The 19514-nt window shown below is 52.8% G+C and overlaps 1 protein-coding gene across 8 annotated transcripts in view; it reads right to left on the reverse strand.

Annotated features, from left to right (window-relative positions):
• Positions 1-19514, reverse strand: part of KIAA1671 (KIAA1671 ortholog) — a 186043-nt gene that overhangs the window by 84924 nt on the left and 81605 nt on the right. The window contains exon 1 of one of the 8 annotated variants that reach the window (XM_049697808.1): positions 8380-8773. The exons of the other annotated variants lie outside the window; for them this stretch is intronic. Within the exon in view, the coding sequence (XP_049553765.1) occupies positions 8380-8430 (51 nt within the window). The 5' untranslated portion in view covers positions 8431-8773. Of the gene's footprint in view, positions 1-8379; positions 8774-19514 lie in introns of those variants that run through there. 8 annotated transcript variants of the gene reach the window in all.

Raw genomic sequence — 19514 nt, forward strand, 5'->3', positions numbered from 1 at the left:
TGTGTTTCCCCAAAATTTATAGGTTGAAGCCCTAATCCCAGTACCTCAGAACGAGACTGGGCTTGGAAATGGGGCCTTTAAAGAGATAATTAAGTAAAAATGAGACTGGTGTCCTTATAGGGAGGAAATGTGGACACACAGACACCTGGGGTGCACAGAGGCAAGGCCATGTGAGGACAAACCAGGAGGCAGCCCTCTGTAGCCAAGAAGAGAGGCCTCAGGAGAAACCAACCTGCCGACACCTTGATCTTGGACGGCTAGCCAGCCTCCAGAACTGTGGGAAGATACATTTCTGTTGTTTAAGCCACCCAGACTGTGGTATTTTGATAGGGTAGCCCTAGCAAATACATACACTGACACAAAGGAAGAGGTACATGAAGATCTCCTATTACTATATTATCGCATTTATATTGTAACTGTGAAATAATATGATGTTAACATGAATGTGCTTATATTTTATTAATACAAGTAGGCTTAATGCAAAATATTAATATGACATTAAACAGAATACGTCTGCAAACAGCTGTCCCTTCCTACCTCAGAATTTCTACATAAAGCACCATGTTTTCCTTGATGAGAACCTACCGTATAGCACAGGCAGCTCTACTCAGTGCTCTGTGGTGACCTAAATGGGAAGGCAATCCCAAAATGAGGAAGTACACGTACACATACAGATGATTCACTTTGCTGTACAGCAGAAACTAACACCACGTTGTAAAGGAACTATACTCCAATAAAAATTGAAAAAACAAAACAAAACAAAAAACCAAAACCCCACCAGGTTTTCTTAAAAAGAAGGCAAAGAGTTTTCAGCCTTCTCATCCATGCACTATTCCACCCTTGAGGAAATACTTACATTGTGTTCTTCTGGCTCCAAACAAAGACACCTCAAACCTCCCACCGCTTCCAGAACTTCCAGGCCTCCACACATGCTGGTCCCGCCACCTAAATGCCCTGCCCCCCCGCCCCCCACCGCACCCCCATCCTACTCAGGCTTTAAGAGCCAGCTCGGGGCCCAGCCCAGAAAAGGCACTCAATACACGCGCACAGCACAGCAAGCCAACTTTGAGACGAGCCGATGACTGCATGCCACAGGTGAAGACGCTGGGCCGGGAAACGGGCAGTGACCAGCACAAGCAAGGTCTCACGGCCAGGACCACAGCCCAGCAGCCCAGCGTCCTGGCTCCCCACTCGGTGACGCTGTCCCGCTAGCCCAGGCTGCCTCCCCCCTCACCCGTTCTGCCTCGAGGATGGAAACCATGTGTTCATTCAGTTCGAAACTCCCAAAGCCACGTGCCTTTTCAGCTCTGGAAAATCCGTTTGCCCACCAGGGACAAGAGTGGGTGGCAGAGCGGGCACCGGTCTGCATCAAGCTTTTCATCCCTCCATTGCTGATGGACTGAGGCCAGATTTGCTACCAAAAAAATAGACGCAGATTCTCTGCAAGGACCAACATCCTGGGATTTAGCAAAATTTGGCAAAATCTGCTCCATCGTTTACACTCCATACTATGCCCCACCCTCTTCATATTGGATTTTCCAGCTGCAATAACTGGAGGTCAGGGGCTGGCCTTGGGCTGGCTTATCCCACCGAGGCTGATCTTGGTGGCAACGCCATTTCTGTGACTCCCTAGCCTTCACTGGCCTTAGGATTCAGGCGGCAGGAGACCTGAGGGGCAGAGAGAGACCATGGGCTCCAGCGGGGGAAAAACCCTGCCCTAGAAACCCAGTTCTGAGGCCTCCCCTCTATGCGACTTTGGACAAGTTAGGTTTCCTTGCTGTCCCCATCTGTAAAATGGAGATAATCAGAGCGCCTGCCTCTCTGGAGAGGGTTACACACGCTCAGGTGTGGAAATGGGGTAGCCCGGCACTTGCTTTAAAAAGGCAGCCGCTCAAGTGATTTGTTAGAACAGGAGTGCCCTCTAGCGTCTCCATCTGGAAATCATTCTTCCAGTGAGCCCCCCAGCCCACTTCTTGTTATCAAGTCAGTTTGGATAATTCCCTTGGGAAGGAATTAAAAAGATAACGGCCCCCATTTATTTAGTGCCTATTATGTGCCAGGTGCTCCCCACACTGGTCTCCACAATGAGATGCTGACATAATCCCCATTTGAGAAAGGGGGATTACTCATCCCCAGGTGAAAAAACTGAGGCTCAGAGACAGGAAGCCACCTGCTCAAGGTCACACTGCAGGGAAGCCTGAATTCGAACCCAGGTCTGTCTGACCCCAAAGCTCCATTCTTTACTGGATCCCTAGAATTGGGAGATGGCGCACAGTCAAAAGCCTTAAGGAGAATCCAGCCCAATACTTCACTACACCAACAGAGAAACTGGGGTCCAGAGAGGGCAGGCAATTGCCAGGGTCACACAACAAGTACACCCCAGACTCCTGGCTCCCGGAAGTGTTTTGCCCTCATTCCCACCCCTCCAGAGCTTCTACCTTGCATTTATCATTCCTTTTGGCAGTCATAGGACTGGCATGTCCCTTCTAATGGCTCTAATCCCTGGAATGTCTGAAACCCAACAATGGCTCCTTTGGGACAGCAAGGGCTGCCAGCCTGAGAGACCTCCGTCTGAGAGTAGGGAACGCTGTTCACTTCAGCCCATCAGCGTGAAATATCTCAGGGGCTAAGGAATCTCCCGGCATGGGCTTGGCATTTCCCTTCTCCTCGGAGGTCCTTTCAAATTTCCAGCAAAGCATCTCAACAACCTTCAGACATGGGCAGGTCAGGAATTACCTTCCGTTATACAAACAGGGAGAGAGAGGCTGGGGAAAGGATGGGGAATGTCTAACAGACATTTCAAACTCTACAAGTCAAAGCCAAACCCTGATCTGCCCCCAGGACCCTCTCCCTCTGCAGTTTTCCTAACGGACGCCAGCGGCAGCCCCGTCCTTCCCTTCGCCAGCCCCCAAATCCTCAGTGTCTATGTGACTCTCTCACCCACACCCAATCCATCAGCGAATCCCGTGGCTCGACCTTCAGAGCAGATCCAGAATCTGTCCACTTCTCACCACCTCCCTGGTCTGAGGCACCGTCATCTCCCACCTGGACAACTGCAGAGACTCCTCGCTGGTCTCCCTGATTCTGCCTTTGTCTGTTCAAAACCCAAGTCAGACTGTGTCCCTCCCACTCCAAGCGAACACCCTCCACTGCTCCGTCCCCTTCAGAGCACAAGGCAAAGCTTTCCGAGTGGCTACCAGGCCCTACATGACCTTGACGACTCCCATCCCCTCGCTCACTCTCTGCTGCAGCCACACTGGCCTCCTCCTGGTTCCACAGAACTGCCTATGCACACATGGACCTCAGGGCCTTTGCACTGGCTGCTGCCTCTTCCTGCAACCTCCCTGGGCCTACTCCCTCCCCTCTTCCAAAGTCTCGGTTCCAGTGTCACCTTCTTGGGGCATGCCCACCCATCCAAGCCCTCCTGAGCTTCTCTCCCAGCCGCCGGGACTCCTGATATACCATACAGTGCTCCTGTAAACAAACGCCCATTGTTTACTGCCTGAACCCCCCACTGGAACGTTAGTCCCCGAGGCAGGGATATTTGACCGTCTGGTTCACGGATTATCTCAAACACTGGGAGCAGGCCCTGCCACAGGCGTATAATTGAATTGAATTGAATTGAGGACCCATTAGCTGTCTACACCGGCATCAGCTGCTAACACTTATCCAGGACCGACCGTGCCCTGGGCTTGTTGGCATTGCCTCACTGAGTCCTCAAGACCTCCCACGAGGGAGATGTTATTATCATTCCCACTCTACAGACAGCAAAACTGACTTTCTGAGAGGCTAGGAGATTTACCTGAAGCTCTCCACCCCATTAGCAAGCTGCTCGGTGGGGACTGGACCAAGACCCCAGCTCTCTGCCCTGCAACTGGGTTTACAAGGCACCCGGGGCTCAAGTCTCATGACACAAGCTGCCTGTGGCCCAAGCCTCAGCCCTGGCTCCAACAGCACAAAAATAGCCAGTTCTCCTATTTCAGCCACAGACGTTGCAAAGCCAGACCGGACCCTTAGCACAGGGTGAGACCGCCAAGATCTGAGACTCAGGAGCTGGTAGTGAAAATAACAGCAGTAGCAATGGCAATAGTGGACAGGTGTGTGCGGAATGCCAGGCGCCCCGATAAAGCCCGCAGCCATCCAGTCCTCACTACGCCTTCCACACGCTGTGTCTACGAGCACCTACTATGCACCGTGCCCGGGGCTGGGTGAAGATGGGCGTCCTTCCTGCCTGAGGGAAGCCGCATGCCACAACCAAGCACAATAGCTTTGGTGCCAGACTTCCCGAGGTCAAACCCCAGCTCTGCCCCTTGCCAGCCGGTCCCTATCAGGTGGGCACTCAACCCCCTGGAGCTCCAGGCTTCACATCTGTAAAATAACAATACCCGGCTCTCGGGGCTGTTGGGAGGATTAACCGCAATGCCACACGTGCAAGGGTTTGGAGGGTGAGAGAGGAATGCACGTCACTGTCTCATGACTGGTATTATTATTGCTGGAGGTGATGACAGGCTGAGTGAGGGACAAAGCTGAGTAACCAGGCAACAAGGAGGCCCTGGGGAGAGAACGGCCAGTCTAACCACATTTAGACATTTGGACATTTTTCCACCAAAAAAAAAAAACAAATCTGGCCATGGAGTCGAAGGCAGGGAGGAAAACAAGGTGGTTCCCCTGTCACTGCGCAGAGACGGGGCCACCGGACCACGGGCCCTGGGAAGGAGGCGTCTGCAAGGGGCGGAAAGGGACCCGCCACCCACAGCACAGGGCTCCGTCCTTTGGGCTTGGTCTCCTCGTCACACGGCCTCTCCTGAGGAAGCTGTCAGAAGTGACACTGGCAACCCTCTTAGCTGCGGGTGACATGGAGTCAAGGAAGGTGCCAGCCAGGAGTCAGCGCTCAGGCTCTCTGGGCTGGCGGGACAGGCAGCCTCTGGGGAGCCAGGGAAAGTCTGGGGGGGTGTCTCCCATTCTATCAGAGCCCTCCCGCCACCCCCAAGCAAGAACATCCAGATGGTGAGTGCTCCTCCGCGTCCAGCCCTGTGCCAAGGATACTAACGCCCCTTGTCTTAGCGAATTCTCAGCACAATCCACGGACAGATGGGGAAACTGAGGCTCAGCGAGGCAATGTGACTTGCTGTTGGTGGAGCTGGGATTCTAAGCCGGGGCTCCCCCCTCCAGAGCCCAGCTCGGCCCAGTGCAACATCTTTCTATAATCCTCCACTTTGCAAAAGTTGATACAGGTCGAAGGATTTCCTGTAGGCCGGCAAGTCACCTCAACCCGTGGGCCTCAATTTCCCCATCTGAGAAACAGGAAGATCAGACTCAATGAAGTAGCTGAAATGTCATAAAGGGAGACCCGCACTCAGATACAGGCTCTGACACCTCCTAGCTGGGGAGGCCTTCAGCGAGCAGCTTAACCTCTCTGAGCCTCAGGTTCCCGGACTGCAAAACGGGGATAATGATGAGACCCACACACAAGGTTCTGGTTTCTCGTGAGGATGAGACAACCACGAAAGGCACGGGCCCCGGACGCCGGGAGCGCTCAGTAGGAATGGCGGTGGTGACGGTGGCCGTTGTTGTTATTATTATTGTTGCAATTGGCAACCACAAGCAACCGACTTGCTGCTAGCGCCCCAGCAAGGCCACCAGCCTTGGGACAGTCTGGCTGGGTTATCTCGGCAACAAAGGAGATTAAGTAACTCAAAACAGCCATGGCAGGGGTAGCCACCAGCTACAGTTACTAATGATTTAAAGCAGAAACTTAATCTCCCTCCCCCACTTCCCAGCTGATGCTAGGCAGTGACTGGGCTTGATGGTGGGGGCAGCGCCCCTCCCCCCCAGAACAGAACTGCAGCTCTGTGGGGGATGCGGGCCAGCAACAGGAGACCACCGACACCCCACCGACAAATGACCAACTCTGCAGAAACCTGCTGCAGCCCACGCTCGGCCCCAATTCTAAGAAGCTGACTTAGGAAAGAACCTGAAAAGTGAATAGAGATTTAAGTCTGAGAACGACCATCACTAAACTGTGCGTGTAGTGAGTGCCTGGGAGCAACCCAGGTGTCCAACCGTGGGCGAACGGCTGATACATCAAGGCTGACGACAAATGCGGGTAGTTAGCGGTCCCTAAGCAACACGTTTACAAAGGGCTTCCAGATGTGGACAGATGTTCCCTTATTAGTGGGCACATGAAGTTGAGACGTGCATACTCTACACTCGTTCGTTCACTGCGATGGATGAAATTTAGAGGCAAAATACGACGTGGACCCCGTGTTGGATCCTGGAACAGAGAAAGGACACGGGTGGATAATCTGGTGAAATCTGAATCAAGCAGGCTTTCTCAGCCTTGGTGCGACTGCTGTTGGGAACGGGTCACTGTTGGTGGTGGTTGTTTGGGGGGTGGGAGACTGCCCTGTGCATTGTACCATCTTTAGTAGCATCCCTGACCTCCACCCGCAAGATGCCACCATCACCCCCCCCCCGCCCCAGCTGCAACAATCAAAGAATGTCACAGACATTGCCGAGTGTCCCCTGAAGGTCGTCCCTGGATGAGAACCACTGGAATGAAGCCTAGAGTTTAGTTACCAGTACTGCACCAATGTTAATTTCTTACGTCGGACAATATACTGTGGTTGTTACAGTAAGATGCTAGGCGAAGCGTATACAGGGACTCCCCCAACCATCTCTGCCACTTTTCTGTAAGTCTAAAAGTATTCCAAAATTTTGAAACATTATGAAGAGGTGACATGGAGCAGAAAACTGAGAGCAGTGAGTGGCCCAGGAGGATGGAGTGATGGGTGAATGTATATTCTGTGCTACCTGAGTCTACAGCAGGGATGGGGAGGGCTACCCCCCGCCCATCAGGACCCTTACAATAATCGATGCTTAGCTGGTCACTCTCCATCTGACGAGACTTCCTGGGAAAGAGGAAGAGCTCACGTGGTTGGTTTCCCTGGCAACCAGCCCCCACCCTTACTCAGGTGCAGGCCAAAAGTCATCTCATTAACATAAACTCATGTGTGAATATCTAGACACCTTTATCACTTTGGAAACTCCAAGGGTTTTAGGAGCCCTGTGCCAGAGACAGGAACAAAAACCAAATATGTATTTCTTACTATAAATCACAATATCACAGCCTCCCTAACACTGAAGCCCAGCGCCTGTGTGTCCAGCACATCAAGGTCATGAGGCCCCAGTGGGCAGCCGAATCCCCAAATACAAATGATCATGGGCGGCTTAATTTCTTTCTCACGCTCTTCAATATCTTCCAAGTTTTCTACCACGCCCATAAATTATTTTTGTAATTAAAAAAAAATAAACCAGTTAATGTTCCCTTACGTTTACAGTACGATAATAATCAAAAGTCAGTGATCAAAGGAGAAGGACTCGGCGGGGGTGAGGGGTGTCTCCTGTTTTTCAACTGCTGCAGGGGACTTGGGCTGGGGTGGGGAGCGGCTGAAGGACAATGTTTCCTAAAGTTGTATTTTTAGGAGCTCCGGAAAATTCCCTGGGTGACTCGGCATTTGAAGTATTTGCAAACATTCAGCAGGGGGAAAAATAATATTTCCCAAGTCTTACTTTCTTGGGCATTCTCAGCTGGGTGGCAAATGTTCTGGAAAACTCTGAGACCCACCTGTGACGATTCCCTGCTAAGCCCCTCTGTTCACGGAGCCCTGATGAATGTCACATAACCCACCATCATCTACTGCCCACCCCTTAGTTTCACAGATGAGGAAACAGAGGCCCAGAGAGGGGAAGCAACTTGCCTGTGGACACACAGCAGATCAATCTCAGAGTCAAAACAAGATTTGAAAAGTACTTTATACCCCACAAAGCACTTCCACGTGGGTTCCCTGTTTTTGGCATTTTGCCAAAAAAAGTTTGGAGTTTTTTTTTTCCCCCCCTGTTATATAGATGAGAGGCCGCAATGGGAGGGTTCCAACTTTCTACTTTTGCTTAGTAAGTTCACTGAAAGAAAAACAAAATCTATTCTTTCCAACTCATAAAAGATGAGACATTTTTACGTGCACACAAAGGCAAGTAGGATGTAATTTCAGAGTAAAGAACAGTCCGGTAAATCAAAGAAACGTCGATTTCTGGAAAGATCACTAACGCTCCCCTTGTTTTTCCTGTTTTTCCGAGGACGGGAGGGGTGGCCGCCGTGCCCACTGATCCACCCTGGGCAGGACCTCGTCCTCTTATATGAGTCCCCTCTGCCTCCCAAATCAAACCCCATCCCTTTCCCAACACCCCCTCCTCCTTGAAACAACCACCATTTCTTAAAGAAAACAGAGCCACTGCTGACCAGACAGAGCCAGGAAGCAAAGCTGGCAGGAGTCGGGAGGAGAAGAAAAAGGAGATACGGGTCCGGACGGCCGCACTCACCCACAGGTACCGCAAGAGCTTCAACAAGCTGGGGCAGTAATAATACTCCATTTCTGGAGCCTGGGGGTTATGCCGCCTGCACTGTGCACGCTCCCAGTCTCCCTCTGGAGGGGGCGGCTCTTCCCGCTCGGCTTGTCACACCAGGAGTCAAGTTCAAGGTGGCATGAATCATTCAGGGGCCGGCTGGTGGCCAGGGGACTGGCAGGATGGCCCCGCCAAGGGCGCGGGGAAGCTGCCGCTCAGGCCCTGGGGCCCCGCCTGGAGCATCTCCAGTGGCTCTTCCAGGGGGGCGGGCCCAGGGATGGCCCCTCCCTAATCTAGCTGAGTGGTCTGGACCCTGCACCCTCCTGGAGGTGCTCTGGGCCTGGGGGTTTTCCGCTGAGTGGTGGGAAGAGCAAGGATGAAGCCCCAGAACTGAGTGTGTGCGTGTGTGTGAGCGTGTCATGTGAGGACAAGTTCCTCCCCAAAACCACACACCGAGGGGGAGCCCTCCCCACCTCAAATCCTTCCATATAAAGGAAATAAATCAACTCAGGATCCCATCGGCTCACACAGCCCCTCCCAGCTCAGTCAAGTTCCTTCTGACTCAGTTAAGCTTCTGAGCAGCCCTGGAAGGAGGCCCTGGTTGTCCCCATTTTACAGAGGGGGAAAAGGGAGGCCCAGAGAGGGATAGGGACTTGGTCGAGGTCACACAGAGAGGTGGAAACTGAGCCAAGGCTGGAACCCAGGCCTCCCAACCAGTCCTGGGTTCTGTCCGCTCCCGAGGGCGGGAGGCCCAGGGTGCGAGCGGGGGATGCTGAGGAAGGGAGAGACCGGCTCCCAGAGTCACCATCTGCCAGCTGGGGTTGGGGGGAGGGTGGTGGGAACAGGGGGAGCATCCTTCTCAGAAATTAAAAATGCGAATTGTAGCACACCCAAGGCTGACCCAAGGTGACCTTTCTTGGGAACTTCCTTCGAAAGAGTGTGATCTTGGCAAGTCACCCCGCCTTCCTGAGCCTCAGTTACCTCTTCTGTAAAATGGGACAGAGTATCCCTGTGTTTCAGGGTTTTCTGCTTTGGATGAGGCAGAATAATACCAAAGCATCTCATTTAGTCCTCACGGTGCTTCCCTGGGGGAAACATTATCTTCTCCACGGGCTACACGAGGAGGCTGGAGCTCGAGAGCAAAGGCAGCTGCCGAGGTGAGCGGCAGGGCAGCCGCAGAGCCCCGGCTCCACAGCATCTCCGTCAGGTCAGCTCGCCTGAACCGGAACCGGACTGGCGCACGGCGAGCGCCCGCACGAGAGCCCAGGCGGGGGCTGGCGCAGAGGCACCCCCAGCCCCAGGGACCACGTGCACCGTACACATCAGACCCACAACCCCGGGGCAGAGCGGCTGACAGGAAGCCCCCGAGGACACCAGCGGGGAGCCGAGCTCAGCGGCGGAGGAAGCTGCGGCGTGAACTTCAGAGCTCTTCAGAAGCAGGCCCATGGCCCCTCCGACTCGGCGCCCCACATCTGGCAGGCGAGGGGTCCCCGCCGCTCACTGCCCAACGGACAGCCAGGTGGGGGCCGGCCCCAGCTGACGGCGCAGGTGGAGGTGCAGCCTGGCCCCTGCCCTCTGACTGCTTGGCTGATGGCCCAGTTGGAAAGTGGTGTCCTGCTCGCTGAGGCGCTAACAGAACAGCGGGAGGTGGCCCTAGCTGAGCCTGCCTGTCCTAGGGAGCAACCGTCCACCACCAGGAACGCGGAGGCTGCTGACGGCCAGCTGCTGTGCCTCCCATAGGCCTGACGGGAATGGACAGAGAGAGAAATGGGCTAGAAGAGGCAGAGAGGATGACAGAGATCGGGGGAAGGGGCTCGGTCACTGAGGGGGATGGAGACACACACACACAGGCGGGAAAAGAGATGAACCCGAAGAAAGTCAGAGACCGCGAGGAGACAAAGAGAGCAGGGCAGTGGGGTGCGAGCAGGGAAGGGGGTGGGGTGGAGGCAGAAAGACAGGAGACAGGGCAGGGGTGTGAAGGATAAAAAGAAAAGTGAACAAGTCAGACCTGGCAAGTCCCAGGTGGAGACAGAGCTGAGCCCCCACGAGGCGGGTGGGGGTGGGCAGGCACCAGTGATGGAGACCCCCACCCCCAACCCGCTCAAAGTCCCACTTTCTCAGCCTGGAGGAGGCCACAGTCACCAGGTCACACTCCCAGGAGCAGGGGGCCCCCTGCTGCACCTCCACTCCAGGCCCAAAGCGACCCCTACCTAGTCAGGGCTATCGCCTTCTGATCAGCTGGGCTGGTCCCACCCTGCCCTGTAGGACCCTTCTCACCTGGCCAGGGGAACCGCCTGCACGCACAATGGTGACCAAGGCACCCCCCACGCACCCTGGATGCCTCCCCTGGCTCCCCATCCCTCCCACCCCAGACCCCTGTTCACCTTTTACCACCTGACCCCACACCTGCCCCACCCCAATCGGGTGCACCAGGCGACCGCAGGGCCTTTGCTCATGCTGTTCCTCCCTGTAGCGGATGGGATGGTGGCCCCCCCCAAAAGGTACGTCCGCCCAGAACCTGTAAATGTGACTTTATCTGGAAAAAGGTCTTTGCAGATGTAATTATTAATAAATTAAGGATCTTGAGATGAGACTATTCTGGGTTACCCTGGATGGCCCTAAATCCAGCAAGTGTCCAGAAGAGAAGACGCAACCTCCAGGGAGGATGCCACATGAGGACGGAGGCAAAGACTGGAGGGGTATGGCCACAAGCTAGAGAACGCCTCGGGCCCCCAAAGCGGGAAGAGGCAAGGAAGCATCCTCCCCTAGAATCCCTGGAGGGATCGTGGCCCTGCCGACACCTTAACTTCAGGCTCTGGCCTCCAGAACGGAGACGGAATAAGTATCTGCTGTTTCTGAGCCACAAAGCACATGGTGACTCATTACGGCAGCCCTGGAAACAAACACACGCCCCTTCCTCTCCACCCAGTTCGCGCCTGTTCATGCCGGGGTCTCCGGATTAAGAGCTAACCATCCAGCACCCTCCAGCAGCCTCCAGCCCAGGCTCAGGGTGGCCCCCAGACACAGGGCCCCACGACGCCACTTCTGGAGGAACATTCTGCATCCTGGTGATTCCTCCTTCCATCCCTCCTCGAAGGTCAGTTCCCCAGGGGCCCCCACCCTGGTCAGCCTGGCTCCCCACGTCCCAAGATGACACCCGGTCACAGTAGGTCCTCGGGAGATCCTTATTAATGTCCTTCATTAATTCCAGAAAAGACTGAATGTACAAGCAACCATGCCGACCTACTGAGAGGGCTTAGCCTTGAGCAGAAATCTCTCGCCTATAAAAATGATGGGAGGCTGTTAAAAATCAACATCTGCGTTCACGAAGGAAAACAGGGGTGAAAACTGGTAGCCCCCAGGAGTGACTCTGTTTGTGTCAGGTTTTTTGGGGGGGCGGGGGGCAGGGGGAGGTAGGCACACTATTTTGTTTTATTTGAACGAGTTGCAACGGTGGGCAGCAATGCAGATTTCCGTCGTCCCTAGAAAAGAAGGCTGGCCTGGCCCAACGGTCTGCATTCCTGCATGAGGACACGGGCCACTGGCCCTGCCACATTCCCTGCACCCCAGCCTCGGCTGGGCTTTCAGTGACCTTAGCCGTACAGCCTCCGCGTACCATCACGGTGACACCCATTCCTCAACCGTGTATGGACCCTCAGCCTCCCAGCCTTTGCTCAGGCAGGGCCCTCCGCCGGGAATGCCCTTTCTATTTGTGGAAATGCAACCATCGCTCAAGGCCAGTGCAAGCAGCATGTCCGCAGGAAGCCCTCTGAGCGAGCAAGCCTGAGTCACTGGGCCTCCTCTTCGAGTACATGAAGGTGCTTTTCGTGATGAGAGCCTGTCCTCGCCGCAGGGCTGTGAGCTCCCCACAGGCAAGGAGGTCCCAGGGACTGGCACGCAGCCCAGCACTCAGGTGCTCTGTAACTGCTTCCTGAAAGGCAGAGGGTTCCCAATTCTCCTGCTGACAAGGAGTTCACTGCTAGATCTGGGAATCCATGACACACAGAAGGCAGACCTACTGTGTGACGGCGGCTCCTCAGCCCCCAAAAGGGCCCCACAGAAGCCATACACATGCCCCTGTCTTCCAGGAGCTGACAATCCCCTAAAGGGTCAGGGCACAGACAGAGACCCAGGGAGGGGATGGCTAGTCTCACAGAGGCAGCCGGAGTGCAGGGAAAGGGTGTGGATGCTGGAGGCAGACTGCCTGGGTTCGAATCCTCGTCCCAGCACGAGACAGCTTTGATATAGGGCTGGTTGTTTAACGTCTCTGTGCCCCAGCTCTATGTAAAATAGGGATGACGACAGTGCCTGTCCCACCAGGTCGCTGGGAGAAGGAAATGAAGAAATATGTGTAATAAACTGCTCAGAGCATGGAGCTCTCAGTCAGGACTCAAATCACCTTGGCCATGACCGACTAGTGCTGTATCAAATTCAGCTGCCCTGGATGGCAGGGCAACAAGGAGGGGTCCAAGCTGGGGCCAGCCCTGCAGGATGGGGGGTTATCTACCCCAAACAAGGCACTCTGAGCCCATCCCACCAGGGCACGGCCAACCCACAGGGCGTTATCAACTGCAGGACGTTGGAAATCACTTAAAACACACCCCCGAAAAAAACCAAACCAGAACGTTTTTCATCCGCTTTCGCCCAGCCTGACCCCTGGGTTCTCTCCACCGTGAGGAGAGGCAGACAGGGAAGGGAGGGACAGGGAAGACACCAGCACTGAGAGGGGGCCAGGCCAACACAAAAGGCGGAAGCACTCTGGCTGCACCGAAACCACCGTGCTCAGGGAGAGAAACCAGGGGGGAAGACCTCATGGTGGGAAACGTCCAGAGAAGGCACAAGGATGGACACAGAAGTAGGTCGGTGGCTGCTGGGGCCTAATGAGTACGGGGTTTCTTAATGTGGTGACGAGAAGGTTCTGGTATTAGGCAGTGGTGATGGTTGTGCAACTTTGTAAATTTACTGAAAATGATTACATTGTACGCTTAAAAAACGAGTGAATTTTATAAGACGTAGATTCTACCTCAGTAGGCTTTTGGAGAAGGAGGAGAAGAAAGAAGAAAGAGGAGGCAGCTTGCGAAGGACGCAGGGAGGCGGGCGGCGGCGGCAGGAAGAGCCCCAGGCGGGCGTGTGCAGGGCCGCGTGCACCCAGACCCCAGCCAGAGAGCTCTCCCTGCTAACTCAGTGAGCCCTGCTTGAGTACCTACAATGATGCTACTGTGCTGGGGCACGAAGCTGCCAGGAGCAGGGATTTGCACTCAGATGGGCCTGGGTTTGAATCCTAGCTCTGATCCTGCCAAATGGCGTCGTCCTGGACAACCTGCTTCTCCTCTCTGTGCCTCGGTTCCTTCTGATGTCACACGAGGTAGGTGAAAAAGATAACAACGACCACAACGGCAACAATAATAATTTCTTCCCTCACAGGGCAGCTGGGGGATGAGGTGAGGTGAGGTCAGAAGAGCGCCTAGCAGATTTCAAGTACTCGCTCACTGAAAGCCTTGAGGATGAAGTGTGAGGTGGTGGGGACATCGAGTGAGAATGACGGAGACCAGGTTCTTGCCCTCTGGGAGCTCAGGGTCTACAGGAGGGAAGCACTTGGAAATAAATTATGGCACTGGAGGCTGAAGGGCCTGGAGTGCACAGGAAAGGGTGCAACCCAGGAGGGCTTCTTAGAGGAAGTGGCATGGAGCCGAGGCTTGAGATATGACCAAACGTTTCTCTTCTCAGGAGACCCTGTCTTCAAGCAAAAGATTTAGCATCTCTGGAAATACATCTTCTTAGGTCAGAAGTGCCATTTCCATATTCATGGGGCTCTCATTATGGGCTACCCACCCCCTGGACACATACACCCCCCCGACACCCACACACCTCTTTTAGAAATAAAACTTTGGGGCAACTTTTTTTTCCCCAAAAAATAATTTATTCAAAAGAGAAACAATAGCAGTGAAAACAAACTGGGGTGGCCAGGGCTGTGAGGGCTGCAGATGAATGTCCCAACTTCAGCCCAGCAGCCCTGACTGGCTTGCAAAATCAAAACTGACAAGAGACCTGATGGGGACCCAAGCTGAGTGACACGTGCTCCAAAATCAGTGACAAGCGTTAAAATAAAAATCTAAATGGCCGTGGAAGACTTGGCTTTTTCGGGTTTAGAATGAAGGCCCTAGTGCAAAAGGGGTTAAAAACTCCTAATAAAGCAAAATGTTGAAAGCATTTCGATCGCCCCCATCCTGCCCTCTGGTGGTCACTTGTGAACACTGCATCAGGAAGCTGGTGCTTTCCTTTAATCTGGGAGGAGGACGGGTCGGGGAGAGAACAGAAACTGTAGCAAGACCCCCCTGGAGGACACTCAGGGCATTTCTGATGCCCCTTGAAGGTGGAGGCTTCCAAGAGTCTGACATCCCTGGACCCAGCCCGCCGGTGGCACCTGCCCACTTTCCCAAGCCTCTGTTTCCCCATGAACTGTGGCAAAGAGTCAGCGAGATCGTATGTGAATCGAGACTGCCAATACCGCCTGTGTTAACTGAAGGTGGCTGGGTGTGGTTAAAAAAATTTTTTTTCTCCAATGTATAAAAACAGTGAGATTTCACAATGAGATCAAATCCCCGTCATCAGTTCTGCTTGGAACATCGGGTGGTCCAGCCACTCTGGGCAGGACCACCCTGGGAGGGCCCCCGCCCTCTACCCTGTTTGTCATTCAATTCCCATCCCTGCCTGGCCTGGCTTCTGAGGGTAGCCCCCGATACAGGATCTCGAGGGACAGCGCCCACAAATGTGGATTCAGAAGCCGGCACTTAGGGATCACCAGGTCAGGGGGTTTCTGAGGTGGAAGGAATGGGGGCCTCGGAGCGCTGTCCCACCCCCCTGACTAAATTCTCTGCGTCGCTCCAAGCCCTCCTCTCTGCTCAGTGACAAGGCCACCCTGCGAGCACAGGGGTCCCCTCCCAGGAGTGCGGCGAGGACAGCAAATCTCTGTCGCACAGGCAAAGAGGTCAAGCCCCCCGGCCACTGCTCAGGCTGAGCCCTCTGCCTGGGCTGCCCTTCCTGCCTCTCCCTACCTGGCTGACTTCTACACACCACCAAGACCCAGTTTCACTGCACCTCGAGCCCTTCTGGCTTCCCCACAACCAAGCCAAGGGTGTCGGAGCACTGTTCCTCTCGCCGGGCCGGTTAGCTGTGCACATGCCTATCCGTCCTCCCTGCTCGGCTGCTGACCCAGCCTCTGGTTCACTTGCTCACTCATTCATTCAACATGGCGCTGAACAAAGGAGTCAGGAGCCCGGAAATCCCGCAATTCTTGTTTGCGGTAGGGAGACAGGAGATCAGGAACCAAATAAATAGTAAGTGCAGACAGAGGTTAGAAGAGGGAAGAAATGAAACCGGTACAAGGGGACTGTAAAAATGAGGGGAGTGCCAAAAAGTGGAGACACACCAAATGTCCATCAGTTGACACACAGCCAATCAAAGTGTGGTATGTTGACATGACAGAGTACTATCTAGCCGTAAAAAGGAACGGAGTATCCATCCATGGCCCGGATGGACCTAGAAAACATAAAGTCAGGAGGGAATCTGGAGGACAGCAAACAGCCTGTGCTAAGGGCCTGGGTGGAAACACACCCGCATGTGAAGGGAACATTCTGGAGGCCAGTGTGGCTTGAGTGGGGTAAGTGGAGATTGAGTGCTGGGAGCAGACGTCACGTGGGTGGCCAGGGGCCAAACCACACACAGTCCTTTAGGCCGTTTGTACCCACGAACTGGAGCCTGAGTGTGATGGGATTTTATCCTCCAGGAACCGATGTGAACCAGGCTTCTCTCCAGCGTGCGGCAGGTGCTCAGCAAACGTTTCTGGAATGAACTCCGAACTCTGCCTGGGCCCTGGACCACTAAGTCCAACTTGGCAATTTACCAATGTCTTTCTCATCCACTCATGACAGCCTGTGAGGGGCATGGAGTGGGCTTCACCCCATTTCACAGATGAGGGAAATAAAGCTCAGCGACGTGTCCGAAGCCAGAGAGTGGCCGCTGAACAAGGTTATGAGAATACGGGTCAAGTGGGGCTTCTTCGGGGTTCCGCAGGCGTGTGTGTGTGTGTGTACATATACACAAGAGCGCTTGTGTGCACCCTGGAAGCAGAAATGGTGTGGCCCCAGCAACCCTGCCAGGGTGCTGTGTCTCAATCGCCTGTACAGGTGAAGCAAGTAATTGTGACTGGTAGCAGCTGAAAGTGTATGTTCATTAATGATTTACTTTCTTACCAAAAAAAAAAAGAAATGAGAGTCAAGATTATTCTAGTATTAGCACCATTCTCACGCAAGGGCACATCAACATACTTTCCCAAGGAGGTGAAACAAAAGGACGAGATCATCCTCCGCCCTCTGGGCCTCTGCTTCCTCACCTACGCAATGGCGGCAGCGTGCCATGGCACGGAACGGGTTAACACGTGGACAAGGTGAACAGGTCCCAGGATATCCTCCCAGCGCCCACAAGCTGCCCGCCCGGCCCCAGGAGGGAGGCTTTGCAAGCGGAGCAGGTGTTCAGGTCATTCACTGGCCTTTGGCCTCCGCGGGTGGCAGGCACCTGGCTGGGGGTCCTCCGTGGCCTCAGTGCCCAGGAACCCACAGAGCCCCGGGAGTTCCAGTGGCACAACTGAAACAGAATTCAGCCCAGCAGGACTCCCCTGTCCTCACAAAACGCCCTCACCCCTCCCCGGCTGCAAGGGGTGAGTCCATAGGCCAAGAATCAATCCAGGTGTTGCGATTCCTTTGCTGTGTGCCCTTGGGCCAGTCGCCTCCCCTCTCTGAGCCTCGAGTTCAGCATCTCCAAAATGGGCATCTTCCTAGCACCTCAGGATACAGTGGGGTCACTCAGGGGGGAAATGCCAGGAGATGGCCCTCAACAAAGTGTAAGGGCCCAGGCCTCAGGTTCCTCATCTACAACATGGGGACAACCTCTTGGGGTTTGAGAGGATTCAATGGGATAGTGGAATAACGTTTGTACAGCACTCAGCACAGGGACTGTCATGTAGAAACTCAATATATGAGATACAGTCATGGTAATAACAGCAAACACTTAAAAAACACCTACTAGGTGTCAACCACTGTTCACAGTGCCTTCTGACGTTAATTCATCTAAACTCAGTTCATTTCTAACAAGTTGGCTCTATTATTATCCCTTTTTTACAGATGGGCAAACAGAGGCACAGAGATATTAACCCACACAAGGTCACATGGCTGAGAAGTAGCAGAGTTAAGATTCAAACCCAGGCTCTCTGGCTTAAGATACATATTACACTTCAACTAAAAAATTATTTTTGGTATGCATATTATAACACAAATTTAAAAATTATTTTCTATGCAACAAAAGAAAAAGTAGTAGATAAATTAGATGTAATCAAAATTGAAAACCTTCATGCATCAAAGAGCACTACTAAGAGAATGAAAAAACAATCCACAGAATGGGAGAAAATATTTGCAGATCACGTATCTAATGAGAGACGAATAGCCAGGATATACATATGTGTGTGTGTGTGTGTGTATATATATATATATGTATATGTATGTATATATATGTATATGTATGTGTATATATATATATACACACATCAATCCGATTCAAAAATGAGCAAAGATACACAACTAGCCAAGAAGCACAAGAAAAGATATTCAATATCATTAGTCGTTAGGGGAATGCAAATCAAATCCACGAGGAGACACCACTTCACACCCATTAGGATAGATGGTATTTTTTTTAAAAACACAGAAAATGACAAGTGTTGGTGAAGATGTGGAGAAATTAGAACCCTTGTGCATTATTGCTGGTGACAGTGTAAATTGGTGAAGTCACTGTGGTGAACCCTCAGAAAGTTAAACGTAGAATTACCATATTTTTTTGAGCAATTCCACTCTCCGGTATAGACTCAAAATAATGGATAGCAGGGACTCAGACAGATACTTGCACACCAATGTTACTAGTAGCATTATTCACAATAGTCAAAAGGTGGACACAACCCAAGTGTCCATCCACAGAAGAACGGACAAACAAAATGTGTTCTGTACATACGAGGGAATATTTTTCAGCCATAAAAAGGAGTGGAGTGCTGACACGTGCTACACCACAGACAAATGAATAAATAAAACAAGCCAAACACAAAAGGATACACACTGTATGATTCCATTTATATGAAGTACCCAGAAAGGGCAAATTCATAGAGACAGAAAGTAGAGTAGAGGTTACCGGGGGCTGTGGGAGTCGGGGAGTGGGGAGTTAGTGTTTCACGGCACAGACAGACTTTCTGTTCGGGATGATGAGAAAAGCTCTGCAGATGGATGGTGGTGATGGTTACAAAACACCGAGAATTTATATAATGACATACATTATTATAAATGTATAGTAAGCTTAAAATGGTTATGTGTATTTAACCACAGTAATTTTTTTTTTAATCGTCTTGCCCAAATTGTTCCAACATCCTAACCAGTCTCCGAGCTTCCAGTCTACCCTCTCCAACCCTTCTCTGCAATGCCACTAGAGGGCGCTCCAGGCCGCACCTCTGACCTTCTCTAACCCTGGTCCTAACTTCCCTTGGCTCCTCCACGCCTCTGGCCAGCGAACACCAGGCCCCTTATTCTAACCCTGAAGGCTCATCCCCACCACTCCCCAGGTAACCCCCTCGAAGCTCCTGGAAAACCCCACATTGTCCCACCCAACACCAGAGTATTAGCTCCAGGAGAGCAGGAACCACGTCTTGTTCACTGCTGTACCTGATGGGCCCAAAACAGCACATAACACATAGTAGGTACTCATGCATTTCTGTTGAACGAAAGAGTGAGTGACTCAATCAACAAATAACTAGTTTGTACCATCCTGGCTTTACAGTCTAGGCATGTGAGCAATTTGAGAACAAGTTAGCTTGTTCATCTTTGGTATCTGTAAAGCTTTGCATGAATTAATAACTGGGTGGAGGATGGATGGATGGGTAGGTAGATGTCCGGGAGGGTAGATGAGTGAGTGGGTGGAGAGAGAACTGGGTAAATGAATAAATACAAAATCTTCCCAATACAAAATCTCAGGCACAACTGGTTATTTGCTTTTTTTTTTGCGGTACGCAGGCCTCTCAC

Source organism: Orcinus orca, chromosome 15, assembly GCF_937001465.1.
Source record: "Orcinus orca chromosome 15, mOrcOrc1.1, whole genome shotgun sequence".
Classification (NCBI taxonomy): domain Eukaryota; kingdom Metazoa; phylum Chordata; class Mammalia; order Artiodactyla; family Delphinidae; genus Orcinus; species Orcinus orca.